Source organism: Balaenoptera physalus (genome assembly GCF_965194825.1).
Source record: "Balaenoptera physalus genome assembly, chromosome: 8".
Classification (NCBI taxonomy): Eukaryota; Metazoa; Chordata; class Mammalia; order Artiodactyla; family Balaenopteridae; genus Balaenoptera; species Balaenoptera physalus.
In genome coordinates this window covers 63,437,528-63,452,701 of record NC_138887.1, presented here as the reverse complement: position 1 = coordinate 63,452,701, position 15,174 = coordinate 63,437,528, and the positions used below count along the sequence as shown (strand labels likewise).

The 15,174-nt window shown below is 51.9% G+C and overlaps 1 protein-coding gene across 2 annotated transcripts; it reads right to left on the bottom strand.

Moving 5' to 3' along the window:
* Nucleotides 1-9,245: 9,245 nt before the first annotated feature.
* On the bottom strand, nt 9,246-13,431 carry DLX5 (distal-less homeobox 5). Of its 2 annotated transcripts, XM_082473203.1 has the most exons (3): nt 12,847-13,428; nt 10,730-10,914; nt 9,246-9,681 (listed from the first exon to the last, which is right to left on the bottom strand). In XM_082473203.1, exons 1-3 carry the CDS (start codon nt 13,199-13,201, stop codon nt 9,352-9,354), a joined length of 870 nt encoding a protein of 289 aa, XP_082329329.1. In that variant the 5' UTR covers nt 13,202-13,428; the 3' UTR covers nt 9,246-9,351. The 2 variants fall into 2 exon arrangements, with proteins under 2 accessions (XP_082329329.1, XP_082329330.1); XM_082473204.1 differs by lacking the exon at nt 9,246-9,681 and having other exon boundaries at nt 10,731-10,832; nt 12,847-13,431.
* Nucleotides 13,432-15,174: the final 1,743 nt, after the last annotated feature.

Here is a 15,174-nt window from a genome sequence, read left to right as displayed (position 1 = left end):
CCAAAATAATACAGCTGTATTTGTCTTTGTTTGGAAGCAGCTTTTTTAAACAAAAAAAGAGGAAAGAATAAAAGAAAAAAACAGAAAGTAAATGCACAGTTATGACTACTTCATGTTTACAACCCTTTGCAAGCTAGCTAGATAGGAAAATACACGATCCTGGAAGAAATACATCCTTCCGATCTTGTGGAAAGCACAGAAATAATGAAAATGAAAAGTCCTTTCGTCACACAAGCAGGAAGCCCCATACTGCGAGAATTAATGGCTACAGACCTGGGCATCCTTCAAATTATGAACCTTGAAACCACTGAGCCATTTATCAGAAGTCAATAGAGATACTCAGAGTGCTCCATATAATGACAGCGACATACAGTCGTGCAAAAGGACAGTCACTATAATTAGACACAAAGCAAAGACTACTTACCAATATACCCGTTCCTTTTTTTGTTGAGCAACTTCCACGCTCAGTCAGTCTTCAGAATGGTTTAAAACCGATCAGTCTTGTCATTTTCTAGCATTCGTATTGTTACATTAGGAAAAATGTTTTCTTTTCTTTTTTCCCCCTTCCTACTGTGAAACTTTGGGTTCGTAGCTCCCCAGGATCAATTCTGAACAAAGCCTCCAGCTGCAGTGCCATCCAATTTGAAGCAGACATTGGGGACAATTTAAGGTTTTTATCCACAAGAAGGTTTTTTTCCATTCTCTTAAATGCAGCCATAATTAGAGTAATTTTTCATGTAGCCCGCTGATTACAGCGTTTTTACCGTCAAAGATAATTACCTGTAATTTTCTTCCACTTTTAATACTAAAAAGCCATCTTTATTTAGATTCAGGAACAGGAAAGGCGAAACAAAAGAGGGAAATTATTCTGTTATTCATACACAAATTGCAGAGACGTAGGACCTAAAATTGAAAATTAACCAAAATTATAATGCTGAAAAGAATGGAAGAGGCTGCAGAAGTACAGCTGGTAGTGGGGCTTTGCTGAATTATTCAAATTACGTTAGAGAGAAAGCTACCATACATCGAAACCAACACTAATTTTTCTTTAAAAAAAAAATTCACCAGACACATGCCAAACCACTGTGAGTGCATGGAATTCTGAAACCCAGAAAATGCATTTTAACGCATTGGAGGTGTTATGTTGCTCCTGTCTCGATCTTTCTATCTCTTAATATGAATTTAATTAGACAGGAAGTTCTACCAAGGGGTCCTCCCCGGAACTGGCTTTGGAATTGGGCTTCCTCTGGGTCCTCTGAACCTCAAGGGTTAACATTTTCTCTCTTTAGAATGTATTGACCCCATAGTAAAGTGATTCCCCAGAGAAGGGTTGGTAGGAGGGGCGTAGGCGAAGGCAGCGCCCAGTCTCGGTGCCTACTACGCCTCCCCACGTTCGAACTTGCCCAGAGTTCTAGTTCCAGAGCCTCGTTCTGACCATATTTTCCAAGTAAAAAAAAGAACAGTAGCTGCGGGGGCGGTGAGGGTGAAGGGGAAAATTTCTTCTCGGCGCCAATAAGCATCTCATTATCTTTTGACACAATTTCGTCCAAAGGTTCCCGCTGGAGAAAGGCCTTTCTGCATTGGGGTGAGGGAAGCAAAGATTTCTCAGGCTCCTGCACTTAACACCTCTAGCTGCTTCCAGCATCTACTGGGTCAGGAAACAGCGTCATCTATAGATAGAACTGCACCGCTTCTTGCGAGGGTCTTCCTCGGGTGCATTCCTAAATCAAACTGGTTCCCTGGCTCCACAGCTCGGCTCCGCGTCTCAGCCAATCGTGCCCCTCCAAGCCCAAGGTCTCGGCGCTTGGGCCTCGTGGGCAACAGCTCTACAATCGGCATCCCACCCCTTCCCCCTCCCCCCACCCCCAGCTTGAGGCAAAGGCACCGCAAAGCAGCCCTAAAGTGTTTCAGAGGCCAGTTATTCCGGAAACTTTCTCCCAGATGGAGGAAGGCGTCAAAGGGGCTATAAAGTCGAGAGATTCAGACTACACCTGCCGTTGCCGATGTCCGCATACCCGTGATGCTAAAGGAGCACTTGTCGCGAACTCCGTTTGCTCTCTCAACGCCCCCAAACTTAAAATCATCACCACATGTAAAGACCTCAATGGATTCGTCTAGGACTAGCTTTGAGTAACAACTCTCCAAATATATTTTAGATTGGAATCTCCAGAAGGCTCCCTCCATACCTTACAGAAACCCGGTCCATTTCCCAGTCTCCAGTCACAAGCTGCACCATATATCAACAGCACAGAAAGCAAGAAAGACAAATCGAGTTCTTAAGGATCCCATTCTCACCCAAATCCTTTTACTCACCAGAACGACCACCCTTCTACTGTTAAGGGGGATAAAAGGTCAGAATTCAAAAACATCTCTAAAGCAAAGTTGCAGTCCATAATAAATCACAGCAGCAACACATATAGCTTGGAAAGTGTGAGAAGAGAAATATGAACTGTGTCTTGAAGTATGCAAGAAATAAAAACTTACCCCCAGTGAATATCTCTTAAGCAGTGATCAGGGTCTAGAAATCTATACTGAACAGAAGCAGAGGAGAATATTTTTCTGAGTCTCAGGACAGAAGCTCTTTCTCTATATTCTTGGTTGAGTGAGCACATCCAGGTGTGAAATTGTTTGCACACCCCAGCACCTCTTATATTGCCAGCAAAATTAGCTGTTATTACTGTCACTGTTTAGTGATGGTTAGCGTGATACAAAAAAAAAAAAAAAAAACTGCTGTAATCAAGACCTGGCGCATCTTTGCAAATTACAGATAATTGTAAACGTCCAGATTATGATAATAGCATCCTAATCCAGCCTGCAATATAATTATTACAGAGTGTTACATCTGAAACTGTCCAGTAGGGCTAATTCAGCCATTATTTAGACCCTATTTTTGCACGGCAAATGGGTTGCTGAGCTGAAAATGTACGATTGTAATTTCACAGGGCACTCAATGAGTAATGGTATAGGAAGAGGAAAATACAAAAGTGAAATGTGAACAGTAGCGATCAAATCAAACCCTGAAGGACAAAAGACTGTTTGATTCATATGGAAAAAGAAGAGCGGGAATTAAGAAAATAGCAGATCAGTGGTCTGAAGCATTACGTGTCCAAATCTTCAATATGTGTAAGGCTGATGTGTTTGCAAGGGCTTCTACATCTGCTGCTGCCTGGAGTCTGAAATAATTTTTCTTTTTCTTTCTTTTTTTTAACTTGTCTTTCCCCCCCTTCCCCCTTCTCTCTCCTAAGGCATTATCTTCGCTTAAAAAAAAAAAGTGCCCCTCCCCCAAGCAAAGACCATTTGTCAATTTCACCATTGTTTCCACCAAGGCAGCCTCAGAATGTGCCTGTCATTTGTTTATGAACATTTTAAAAAATGAATTTGCAATCTCTCTTGTCATCAGAGCAAAACGCCCTGGATGTTTGTAAGTGTTCCTAAATTTCATCTCCATTCTCTTTCACTGGGAATAAGTCATTGAGAGCTCTAAAGGATATTAGCAGAAAATGTATTAATTGCTGCTAATTAAATAAAACCGGCTGGGAAGCTGCCTCCTCCATTCGGCTTCCACCGCTGTTGGCTTTAATCCTATCACTAACTTTTATTAATTAACACTCCCCTTCTCATGTAAACCAGTCCAGCTGATTCTTTTGCTACAAGTCATTGATGTACTACTTCTTTCTGTATTCCAGAAAGTCTGGTATTTTTGATAAAGAACTGTCCCTGCCCCAGATATGGGTGTAAAAGAGCAAGGTCAGTCTCCTTAAACTATGGAGGGACCGAGGAGAGAGGGAGTTGGAGAATTATAGCAAGTGAGTCTGGAGAGAGGCTGGGGAGCTGTGCTGGTTCCAGAGTGAAAGCAAACCTTGGGTTCCAGCTGCTGCCTCCTGAGGATGAGGAGGATGAACCCCGGCCAGGATGAAACTTCTGGAGTCCAGTTCTGGTTCCTGGTGGTGATGTCCTTGTCGGGGACACCTAAAGCCCACAAATTCCCAGGAGTTCAATTTTCCCACCATGAGCACAGACAATTTCCTGGGCATCTTTTCCAGCCTGTAGGACAGTGTGTGATGATTCTCCCTCCTCCCACCACCTCACAAACCCTGGAGCTGCCCAGCCAGGGCCACCCTGCAGGGTGGCAAGCAGGCTTACTAGCTCCTGTGAATTTAAGGGCAATAATGAAATGTCCCCTGTTTAGTGACCCCTGTTTATGGATGAAAGTTGAGTCCATATCCTGCTTCTTCCCCCGCCCTCTTCTCCCATCTTGCAAATGACAAATGGCAGAAATAGTCCTTGAATGACAACAAGCTTCCAGTGGCTTCTTGTCGCCTTTCCAAGAAAAAAAAAATGCTTTAAAATAAATCATAGCTTGAGTACTGTTTACCGCCCTTCGCCTCCACCTACTTAAAAAAAAAAGTACACTAGACTGTGCATGGTGGAGATTTGACAGAGAATCCTTACTGAAACTTTGTGTGTGTGTGTGTGTGTGTGTGTGTGTGTAGAATGATGTTATGAAGCCATTTTTTTCCCCTTCCTGTGGCGAAAGGTCGTAATGTGTGGTATTTCACGGTTTTATATAAATTTTGGTTTAGGATGTGGAACAGACTCAATAATACGTGCGCTTTTGGCAAAGAGACTCCTTCGGATCCCCATAAATCAGAAGTAAATACGGAGTCCCTGCGAACAAAAGAGCAGAAACAATGGCTGCAAATCAGGACTCTCTTCTCTTTTAAAGAGAGATTCATGTAAATTCCCTCGGTTCCTATCTTTACGGTTAGAGCTCGACCTATAAAACAGGTTATTACATTACAGCCGGCAACCCTGGATGATTGAAAGGGAAGTCTTCCCCCGCCCCTCCGCAGTCGATACTCTGTGTGTACTTTCTGCCCTGTACCACAGGGGAACCTAAAGCTTGTCAGATGCAAAAGAAAACGCGGATGCGGCGGGGGTGGGGCGGGGGTGGGGGGACGGGGCTGCGTAGAAAAATATGTAGCCAATCCCATATGTGCTACCACTATTTGGGCTGTTTTCGAAGCCCAGAGTTCGCCGGCACCATGGAAAAACCAAGTACAGTGTGCAGCACTCGCAGGCAACCTGGGAGCGCGAGCCGCAGCGCCCCCTCCCCAACCTCCCGGGAGGCGGGAGCCTCCGCCCAGCCGCTGTGGGAGGGGGTGCTTAAGGGCGGAGGAGAGGGGTGACCGCAGGCGGATCCGCCGGCGTGGCGCGCTTCCCAGAGGTGCCGGAGGGCGTCTGTCCTCAGGGCGTGCCTCCGGGGAGGGCTCGAGAGCTCGGGGTTGGCGGGAACCCAGCGGCCAGTGGGAGGCGCGCGATCCGAGGGGTTGCGGGACGGGGCGGGGAGGGGGTGACGGTTGGGGAGCCCTAAAGGTCCCTCTCTTCGAATAAAAGGAGGCGCTGGGGGGCGTGAGAGGGGCAAGGGGCAGTGGTCCAGGAGGCATCCCTCGCGCTTCGGGCTGGGGAGCTCTGGAGGCCGAGTGGTGTCAAGGTCGGAGTAAGCTTCAGAGCGCGCTGGGAGGAGCCGAGCACCGCCTGGCCTTGGCGCGCTGTGGGCGACTCCCAGGACGGCGCGGCCAGGACGCCGCGAGCCGTGGGGCGTCCGGTGGGATCAAAGAAGCCAAAGGAGGCCAGCCGGCGCGTCTGGGATTGTGGGATAAGGGGCGGGAGACAGAGGATTGGCATGGGCGGGGAGATCCTGGCCTAGCCTGTGCCTGTGTCATCGGGAGGGTGTGCGTGCGTGTGTCGGTGTGCGGGTCAACACGCTCCTGCCCGAGGCCGAGACCTGGGTGGATCCGAGTGTGGGTGGACAGGCTCCCGGGTGGGTGCCCCAACCGGAGGCAGAGAGAGGGAGCGAGATCAAGGGCAACGAGGTCTGCGGGTTCCTCTGTGTGTGTGTCTCAGGCCCTGTGGCTCAGCACTGGAGCCGCCTGGCACCCACAGGAATGCGGCTTCTCTCGGCTCCCCAGGCCGCCCCCTGTTCCACAAGGAGGTGGCCGCCAGGAAAAAAGGGGGGGGGGGAGTAAGGGCAGAAATCCGCCTAGCCCAACGCGAGCCTCAAACAAAGGCCAATTTATCTGCTCTTTTACAGGATGGCCCAGGAGGCGGACAGGGCACCAAAGAATCATACTGGCCCTGCCAGCATGCCCTCGGCCTCCTGGGCTTTGTGAGGTGGTCTGAAGATGGGGATAGGAGCTTGGGAGTATGGGGGGCGCGGTGAAGAAGCCCACGGAAAAGAAAATTAAATCTTGGGGTGAGCTTGACATCTCGGGAGCACTAGACTGAGAGCTAGGCAAGTGGGGACCGGAAGAGGCAGGCAGAGGTCAGGAGAGTGGGGTCGGGCAGACCGGGGGACTCTGCTGGGGAGTGGTACATGTTTATATTAGATATAGGGATAAACAATGGTGAGAAGGAGGGAGGGTGGGAGGCAGGGCAAGGGAGAGGAACATCACACGGATATTTTTAGCCTTTGCTGAGGATCTGTTATTTTTACATCCTTGGGCGCAGGACTGCAGGGAGTTAAATTCCCCAGGGAGAATCCCCGCGGTGCCAGGGAAAACCCGCTGCAGACTGGTTTGCCAGAATATTTTTGTCCACGGCTCCCGGACCAAGTTTAAAAAAAAAAAAAAAAAAAAACCGCGAGAGAGACGAGGCCATTGCGAGTGGAAGAAGTGAGGTTAGCACAAGGGAAGGAATCCTGAAACCTAGTCTGTCCGCGCGGCGTTATGCCTGCCCGCGTCGCAACGAGGCTCTGGTGTCCTTAACAACAAGCAGTGTCAAGGCTGGGGGTGGCGGGGTGGTCGTTAAAGAAGAGCTTCCCTCTTCTTTCCGGGAAGAGTCCGAACTCGCGCTTCCCTCCGCTTGACCGCGCCGGCCGATCGGGGGTGGTAGTGAAGGGATCCCCTTTTCAAAGCAGGAAAGAGGAGGGGAGATGATGGGGACGGCTGGAAAAATATCTGCCCTCTCCACGTGTAGAAAGGGAAAGAGTGTGCTCCAAGCACATTCTTGCCACTCAGGCCCCCAGTGGGTGCGCCCCCTCCAACCTTCGCGAACACGCACCCGGGGGCGGCGAGGGGTGCCAGCGCAGGGGGAAGCTGGCGCTCGGAAACCGCGGGGAGGCGGGGGGGGGGGTGTCTCTCGGCCGGATTCACCAGAAGTAAAGCGCTGGCTCTCGGTGTAATGGAAACTCCCGCACGCCTTACAAGCCAAGAATGAAAAGCAGGAAATGGATCCCTCTACCTTTCCCCCTCATCCTCCTGTTCTCTGCCAGCGCAGAAAACAAAGTGGGCTCCGCACGGCTTTCCCCCAAGCGCGCCGCCATCCGGACCTTCTTCCGAGAAAGGAGGGCTGGAGGGGAACGAAGGGGGGGGGGCGAGAAGCTTCGAGAAGAGAAGCGCTTTGGGGGTGGGGGAGGAGGAGGGGTCCACAGCCTTGGCCGCGGCCCACGTGCCGCCCCGGAGCCAGGCAGGGTGCCTCTCAAGACAGGCAAACCATCAAATCCCCCCAAGGTCTTTCTAAATTGGCAGGCTAGAAAGGAAAAGGGAAGAGAAGGAAGGAGACGAGGAGAGGAAAGGAGAAGGAGCGAGAAAGAGAAGGAGAGAGCACACAGGTAAATTCCCCTCAGGGCACACAGCGTGCCTTTTCAGGTCTAGTCTCCCAATCCTGGAAGAACCTTCTCAGAAGTCCTCAGATGACAGGATGTAAATTTTTACGTTCTAATCTTCCCCCCACGCCCCCACCCCCGCCCAAGAAAACTATTTTGTCAAATTTATTGCTGCTGACTTCCTAGCTGTAAAATATATCTCACGCACCTTGTAATTTCCAACAAACGATTTCCCTTGGTATCCCAAGGAAACAGAGTCAGGCGAACTAAAGGACAGTCAGAAAGACACCCACAGTTCAGGCCTGGGAGTACAGCTCTAGACCCGGGCTGTAGCTCTGGTCACACTGTTGATGTCTGTGTGCAGAGGTGCAGGGAGAAGGATGCGACAGAGGCCAGGGTTGCTGCAAGTCCTTCCTCTCTGCCCCAGAGAAGCCTTCACAAAAGAGAAATCCCTGCAAACAGATGCAGTTTCCCATCGTGTGGAACCTGCTTGCCACTGTCTTATGTAAAAGCAAAGCAGAGAGAGCTCCTTCCTGAAAAAACCAGAGCGGTAAAGAGGATGAAGGAAGTAATTTATGTTTGGAATATTGTCTCACACGATATGAAATCGACACGGGGCCACAATACTTTCCTTCCTTTCCTCCACCTCATAATTCCCTCTTGGCAGAACGAATGCATTCCCCCTACACACACATGCCCTGCTTGGCCTACTGATTTAGGTCCATCATTGTTTTCAAGTCCTGTGATCCTTTCCTCTTGTGAAAGAGCTCAGATACATTTATAATCATACACTGAGTCCAAGGCACTACCATTTGCCACACTGCAAACATTTCAGGTTTTTTTAAAAAATGTAATAGAAGGGGAAATTTCTTTTTCTTCTGTTTTTTCATTTTCTCATCTCTGGAAGCTCCCTTTGAAGGGAGTGTAATTTGTCTAATTGCTCTGGCAATACACAGAGGCTGATGGGGAGGGGGGCAGTCTCCACCATAATTGCTTTGAGCTTAGAATTCAGAGTGGTTATTGAGGGATTTCTGCTGCTTTCTTACTCACACACAGAGAGGGAGGGCTGTATTTAGATTCCGGCATTACTTTCTACCTGAAACAGTTTGGGGTTAAACTTAAAATTATCTAAACGTTTTTGTGGTTAGGCCAAAAAACACCTAAATATATACTATGTGGCAGTACTCTAAACAGGCCACATATGTATATAGACATATAAAGTACAGCATCCAACATCTACAGTTCTGCATCTACACAGCCTCCAGTTTCTGTTTTCCTTTTTGCCTTGTTGGATCTCTGCAGAGTTTGTCTTCCTTTAATTGCCTGCACAAAATGTCACCAGCCCATTATAAGTGGAGCAAATGGAGTATTTTTTAGAGGCATTTTGCTTTCATGGTCGAAATAATTTTATTTATCCAGAATATACAGTTTAATTCTTCTATCTACACTTATTTACATGGTTAAAATAACATTGAAAAAAGTCTTTGAAAATTTGAGGTCATAGATTTCAAGGCACTATTGATAGTGTCCACAGTTGCGCAAAAAAAGTTCGTCTGTAAAAAAAGGGGGGACGGGGTCCTTTGAAATGCAATAACTTACATGCAAAAAAAGCTTTACACATGAATCTTTTTTGTTTCTGTTTTCCAAACTTCCCCATATGAATTTCTTTTTTTTTTTTTAAATGATTTTCTAAAACAGCAAAAACACAGTAGTCCCAAAAAAGACAGCAAGAGAAAGCGGCCGGTCTAATAGAGTGTCCCGGAGGCCAGCGCCAGCGGGTGCTGTAAGGAGCCGGGCGGCGGCAGGTGGGAATTGATTGAGCTGGCCGCGCTCGGGTACCAGGAAGCCGAGTTCTCCAGGTAGCTGGACGCGGGGGACTGGTTGGAGGTCGGAGGGTGGGCATGAGGGTGGTGGCTGAGCGAGCGGGACGAGCCCTGGGGCTCCCACACCGCCGGAGACTGAGGCGAGTTACACGCCATAGGGTCGCTGGAGCTGGGGCTGTGCTCCGGGGGCATCTCCCCGTTTTTCATGATCTTCTTGATCTTGGATCTTTTGTTCTGAAACCAGATTTTCACCTGAGTGGGGGAACAAAGGCACACGTTACCGGGACACTCAGAGGCTGCCCGCACGCCTCCCCCAGGGCGGCAACTGGAGGCGATTTCGGCCCCCAGGAGGCCAGGCCCTGTCGTCTCCCCGCAGCTCTTGGCCCACGGTCAAGGGGCTGGGCCGGGGGCAAAGCCTGCATCTCGGGCCCCAGAGAGCGCCCTGTTGGCTGCTGCTGGGGCCGGACCCCCAGCCTTTTGTCTTATGTTGGGGCCGGGGGAGGGGGCGCGAGTGTCCGCGGCCGCGAGCGCGCACGGGTAGGCCTGCGCGGAGCTCCGGCAAAGCGGCGCCGCGAACGTCTCCAGAACAACCGCCAGGGCCCGGTGAGCTAGGGGCGCGGGGCCGGCTACGCGCGCACGCGCGCGAGTGGGGCGGACAAGGAGCGGTCTCGCCGTTTCCCGACCGACCCCTTTCACTCCCTCCTCGGCTCCGAGGACATTCTTTATTCTTCCAAAGACCCCCGTGGGGCTGGGGTGGGAGTGAAGGGAACGGGACGATCCAGGGCAGATTTCTCCGTACAGCCCGCCCTCCCACCTCGGAAGGTCAGGCTGCTGAGGCCTAAAGCTCCGCAGGCGCAGGGCGTGACCCGTCAGCTCTTCCGGCTGCAGGCGACGTTCCCGGCTTCCGCGCGGCCTAAGACCACCGAGAGCCCGCCGGGCCCCGCTCATCCCGAGAGGCTCTGCATTGTGCAGAGAACCAGTTTCCCAAAGCTTCGAGAGTGTCCTGGAAACAACCCTCCCCTTGTTTCCAACCTAGGAAACCGGCCCCTCAACGCCCGAGGCTCGAAGGGGTGGGGCTTGCATCTCGGGAAGAACGCGGTCTCCATCCCATCCCTACCGTCGCACGGCGGCGACACCCGGCCTGACTCCTAGAGGGAAGGGCGCGGGGTCAGTGTCTTTCTGTCTGTGAGTTTCTCGCGGGCCCTATTGAATCGGCTCCAGCCCGCCGGGACCGAACCCCGCGGCCAAGCCAGGCTTGCAGCCCAGGCGGGGCTCTTGCCCCGGCCCCGGCCGGATTTACCTGTGTTTGCGTCAGTCCCAGGGAGGCGGCCAGCTCGGCGCGTTCGGGCAGGGCGAGGTACTGAGTCTTCTGAAACCTTCTCTGTAACGCGGCCAGCTGAAAGCTGGAATAAATAGTCCTGGGTTTACGAACTTTCTTTGGTTTGCCGTTCACCATCCTCACCTCGGGCTCGGCCACTTCTTTCTCTAAATAATCAAAACAGACCCGGTTAGAGTTGTCGGCGGACAATGGCCCTTTTGCAGAACTTGCAAATACAGTCCTTGAATTTATTACCACGCAGCCTTCACTCTCTTTTCCCCATATTACCGCCTTTGCTTCACGAGACCCCTCCCTCCCCATCGTGGAAAAGCCAGGTAGCCTGATTAATTCCCTACTCTGTTTATTCAGGTTCTCCTGGGTTTGTGCAAGGCGCCTTGCACAGCACAACTCCTTTTTCGGCGTCCGGGATTTAGCCCTTGCAGCGGTTCCTGCTTCACCCGGATTCGTTTTCAAGCCCACCCTGTGTTCACCGACGTTTCTTGGGTGAGTCTGGCCAGCCGTTCCCGGGGATTCAAGGGGGAGGCCCTGGGCCGTGGCCCCCCTTATGTCAGCGTCTGTTCGGGCGCCCGCAGAGGCCAGACGCATGGGCAGGGAAGACGCTAAACGAGGTCTCCAAAGTTCAAAGACCCACAAGCAAACTATGCTCCTTCAATTCAGCAGCAAGCCGTCCGAGCCGCCGCAGACAGAGGGCCGATTATGCAGCCCCCATAATCTCCCTGCAGATCTGCGAGGGCACAGATGTGTCTGGTTTCTTTTACAAATAGACTTAATAAGTTCTTGGCCAAAAGAAAAAAATCTTTCATTTATGAACGAAGTTCAGAGACACTGAAAGGAACGAAGACACGCCTCCCCCCTCCACCCGCCCCCCCCCCTCCCCGCAGTCTTTGAAAGTTTATCAGGAGTTATAGTTCCAATACAATTTGAAAAGGAATCCGCGGTGGGGTGTTTTCGTAGGAAAGGGGCGGCAGGTCAGGACGAATTTAGCAGAATTGTGAGTATAGACTTGGGAGAAAAAAGACTCTCGGAACGCGTGTTTTACAAACGTGCCCTGGGGCCACAAGTCCCCTTTCACAAAAGTACCATCTTATCAAAAGTGCCCATCTCTGGAAGGGGCGGAGAACCTCTCCTCGGAGTGTGTGTGTGTGTGTGTGTGCGTGTGTGTGTGTGTGTGTGTGTGGCGAGCTCCTAGGAGAGGAAGGGTGGAGGATGAGAGCTGTGGTCTCGATTCTGCCAGAGCAGGGGATGCTAATATTAGCAGGATTATTAATGTGCTGGTGGGAAGAGATCAAACCTGACCAGCAAAACCTCTCCTAGGAGACCTCATACCTCTCTTACTGCCCAAGCTCACTAACCCTCTTAAACTCTCCAACTAAGTTTCAAGGTAGACGCAAAAGGAGATGGGAAGGAGAAACAAATTGTAGGCACCTAATGGAGAAAGAAAAAAATATTGCTCCAATAACGTGACCCTTCAGCAACCCTCCTCCGCCTTTAAATGGCTTTTTGTTTTGGGAAATGCCTTGGAGAAACCGCAAGGCTCTCGGCGCGCTCTTCCTCTGGCGGGCTACAGCTCTCCGGCCCCCACCCCGCCCCACGCGCTCCGGGTACGCACACCACGTTGGCTCGCGGCTGCTCTCACACTAATTCCCGCAGAGTCTTTGAGGCAGCCTTCCACTCCCACTCCTCGAGCACGCTTACCCTAACATCCAGCAAATAACCTTCCGTTCATTACGTAAACGCCGCTCAGGCTGGTTGATTCTTTCCTCTCTCCACCCCTACCCGCTTTCCAGCTTCGCCGGCTTCCGACCGGGCAAGCTGGGAATCCAGCGGCTTGAGGGGTCGCCCGAGGGTACCAGAGAGGAGAGACGCTGGTCCGAACTCCCCCGCAGGCTTCTTCTACTAAGGATCTCTAAAATGCTGGCTCGGGAACCTCTCTTGGTTGCAGAGTCCCGGCCCCCACTCCCTTCCGCCGAGTGCGCCCGCACTGCAGTGGACGGCGCGGCCCCCCGATCTCCCACCGCATCTCGCTCCTCCCTGATCCTGGCTCCCCCTGTGTCGGTCCCCACCCCCAGCCCCCGTACCTGGCTGGCTGGTGGCGCTCGGCACGCGGTTGTAGGCGCCGCCGTACTGGTGGTAGGGGCTGGCGTAGCTGTAGTCGGCGTAAGCTTTGGCGGGGTAGCTGCCCGCGGCGCCGTTCACGCCGTGGTACTGGTACTGGTAGGGGTTGAGCGCTTTGCCGTAGGAAGCCGAGGTAGGAGAGCAGTACCCATGCGGGGCTCCCCCCGCGGGGCTGTAGTAGTCGGAATCGGTAGCCGACGACTCGGGCAAAGTTGGCGATTCCTGAGACGGATGGTGCATGGCTGCGGACGTCTGGAACGGGGCTTGGAAGTCGCCGGATCGGATGCTGGGGACCCTCCTGTCAAACACTCCTGTCATCGCTCACTGGCGGCGGCGGTTGTCCTTGCTGCTCTGCGGCGGCGGCTGCCCGAGTTGGCCGTGGGGCTGCTCTGGTCTAAGCAGACATGGCTGTGGGAGCGAGGGAGGAGGAGGAAGAGGAGGAGGAGGAGGAGGAGGAGAGGCGGCGGCGGCGGCGGCGAGGAGGAGGCTGGGAGTCTTGGAGGCTCTGTCTCCGGCAGGCTGACTGCTGGCTGAGGCGCAGCACAGCCTTGGTTAAATCCTTAATTGCGCGCTTACGCACAGCGGGGTGGATCGGGTTCCATTGGCCAGGGCCTCAGGAGCAGCAGCAACACCCTAACTCGTCCAACTAGTTTGAGCACAACAAAGCATTGCTTAAAAAAAGAGGGAGAAAAAATGAAGGGGGGGGGAGTGTGTGTGTGTGTGTGTGTGTGTTGTTGTTGTTGCTCGCTGGGGGAAGAGGGGGTCCTCAGGCAATCTGTTTTCAGTGAATACTAAAGACAACGCAGAAGCGCCAACACCCAGCTCTGTACTGTCTGGAGACAATGTGTTCCAATCAGCAGCCTCAGAAAGTGCACATGTTTTGGGGATGAGGTCGACCACGGTCTTCCATGCTCCTCACCTCCCAGCCAGCCTCGAGCTGCATCAAGGGCGAATGTGGACTGAACACTAATATTGAAATGGGGAATCAAAGCGGGGCGGGGAGCAGGGATGTGGGATAAAGGTGAGAAGAAACTGATGAGAACAATATTTTTAGTGGGGCACTGGGAGCCAAGCTGTAATTTACATGTGTTGAAAATTTGTGATTTGGGAAAAGACAGACAAATTTGCAGCAAGCACTTCCTTTGCCCGAGATGAGTTATTTCTCAGACAAGGGAGAGACAAGGATGCTCAAGAATGCACTCTTAATGGCAGAGAGAGTTCCTGCAAGCCCAAATCCCTACAGCGACTTAAAAAATTGCTGTCTTAAGCACAAATAACTTAATGACTCCCAAATTGCTGGTCCCCAAGAGGAGCGGGCAGCCCCACATTTTGTTTGATATTCTAGTCTATTTGGATGCTGTTGGAATAGAGGATCAGTAATTCTGTGTTCAGTGGTCAAAGATTCCTGCAAAAGTGAATGGTCTACTTGTGACTTGTCCTCGGGGAACTAATGGGAACCCCAAGAACGCTGGGAAGTAGACAGAGATAAAAGTTCTTTGGGGAAGTTGGGTGAAGCCCATGGATTTCCCTCTTCCAGCTCCATGGAGGTGGCACCGAGGGCCTGCTTTTCCATTTCCCACGTCCGGATTCCTGTACCCTCAATCCCTTTATTTCTTGCAGTGAAAGCATCTTAGCTCATATGCAAAGGGAGAAAAGGCTCAGGAATCAAACACTTGGTATTTGGGATGCACAGTTTGCCTTTCACGAAGTGTCACTCTTGCTCTAGTGGTGATCTAGCTGGGAGTTTAGAAGTTTAACATTAGACAGTTTACCGCTACCCACTTCCTCTCCCCTCAAATAGGACACTCCAGGAGCTGGATCCTGATTTGGGCCCTCCCAGCATCTTCCTCCAGGGGTTCTAAGACCCGGAACCTGGGAGCTCCACCCGACATCCAGGGTGGAACAGTCTGGCCTCTCATCACCGCCTCATCCCTCCCCCGCCCCACCCCCGACCCAACCGAAGAAGAAAATGTCCTCATTAGTTGTGTCTAGTCTTAGTTTAGCCTCACTTTGTCTGTGGAGCTATTTTGGCCCAAAACAGGCTAGCAGGAGAGCCGAGGGGGTGGGGGCGGGTCCGGAACTCGGAGCAGGAGGCCAGCCTCGCTCCGAAACTCCAAAGCCGAGCAGCCACATGTGCACCAACTCCCTGCCTCTGGGCGCCGTAAAACCACAGCTATTGTCGCATAGCCCTCTGGGGGCAACTTCGGCTCTGGCGCGCACAGGGAAGGGAAGGTGTGTGTCACAGGGTCCACAGCGCCCCTCCTCCCACACCCGCCCGAGTCCCTGCTTGC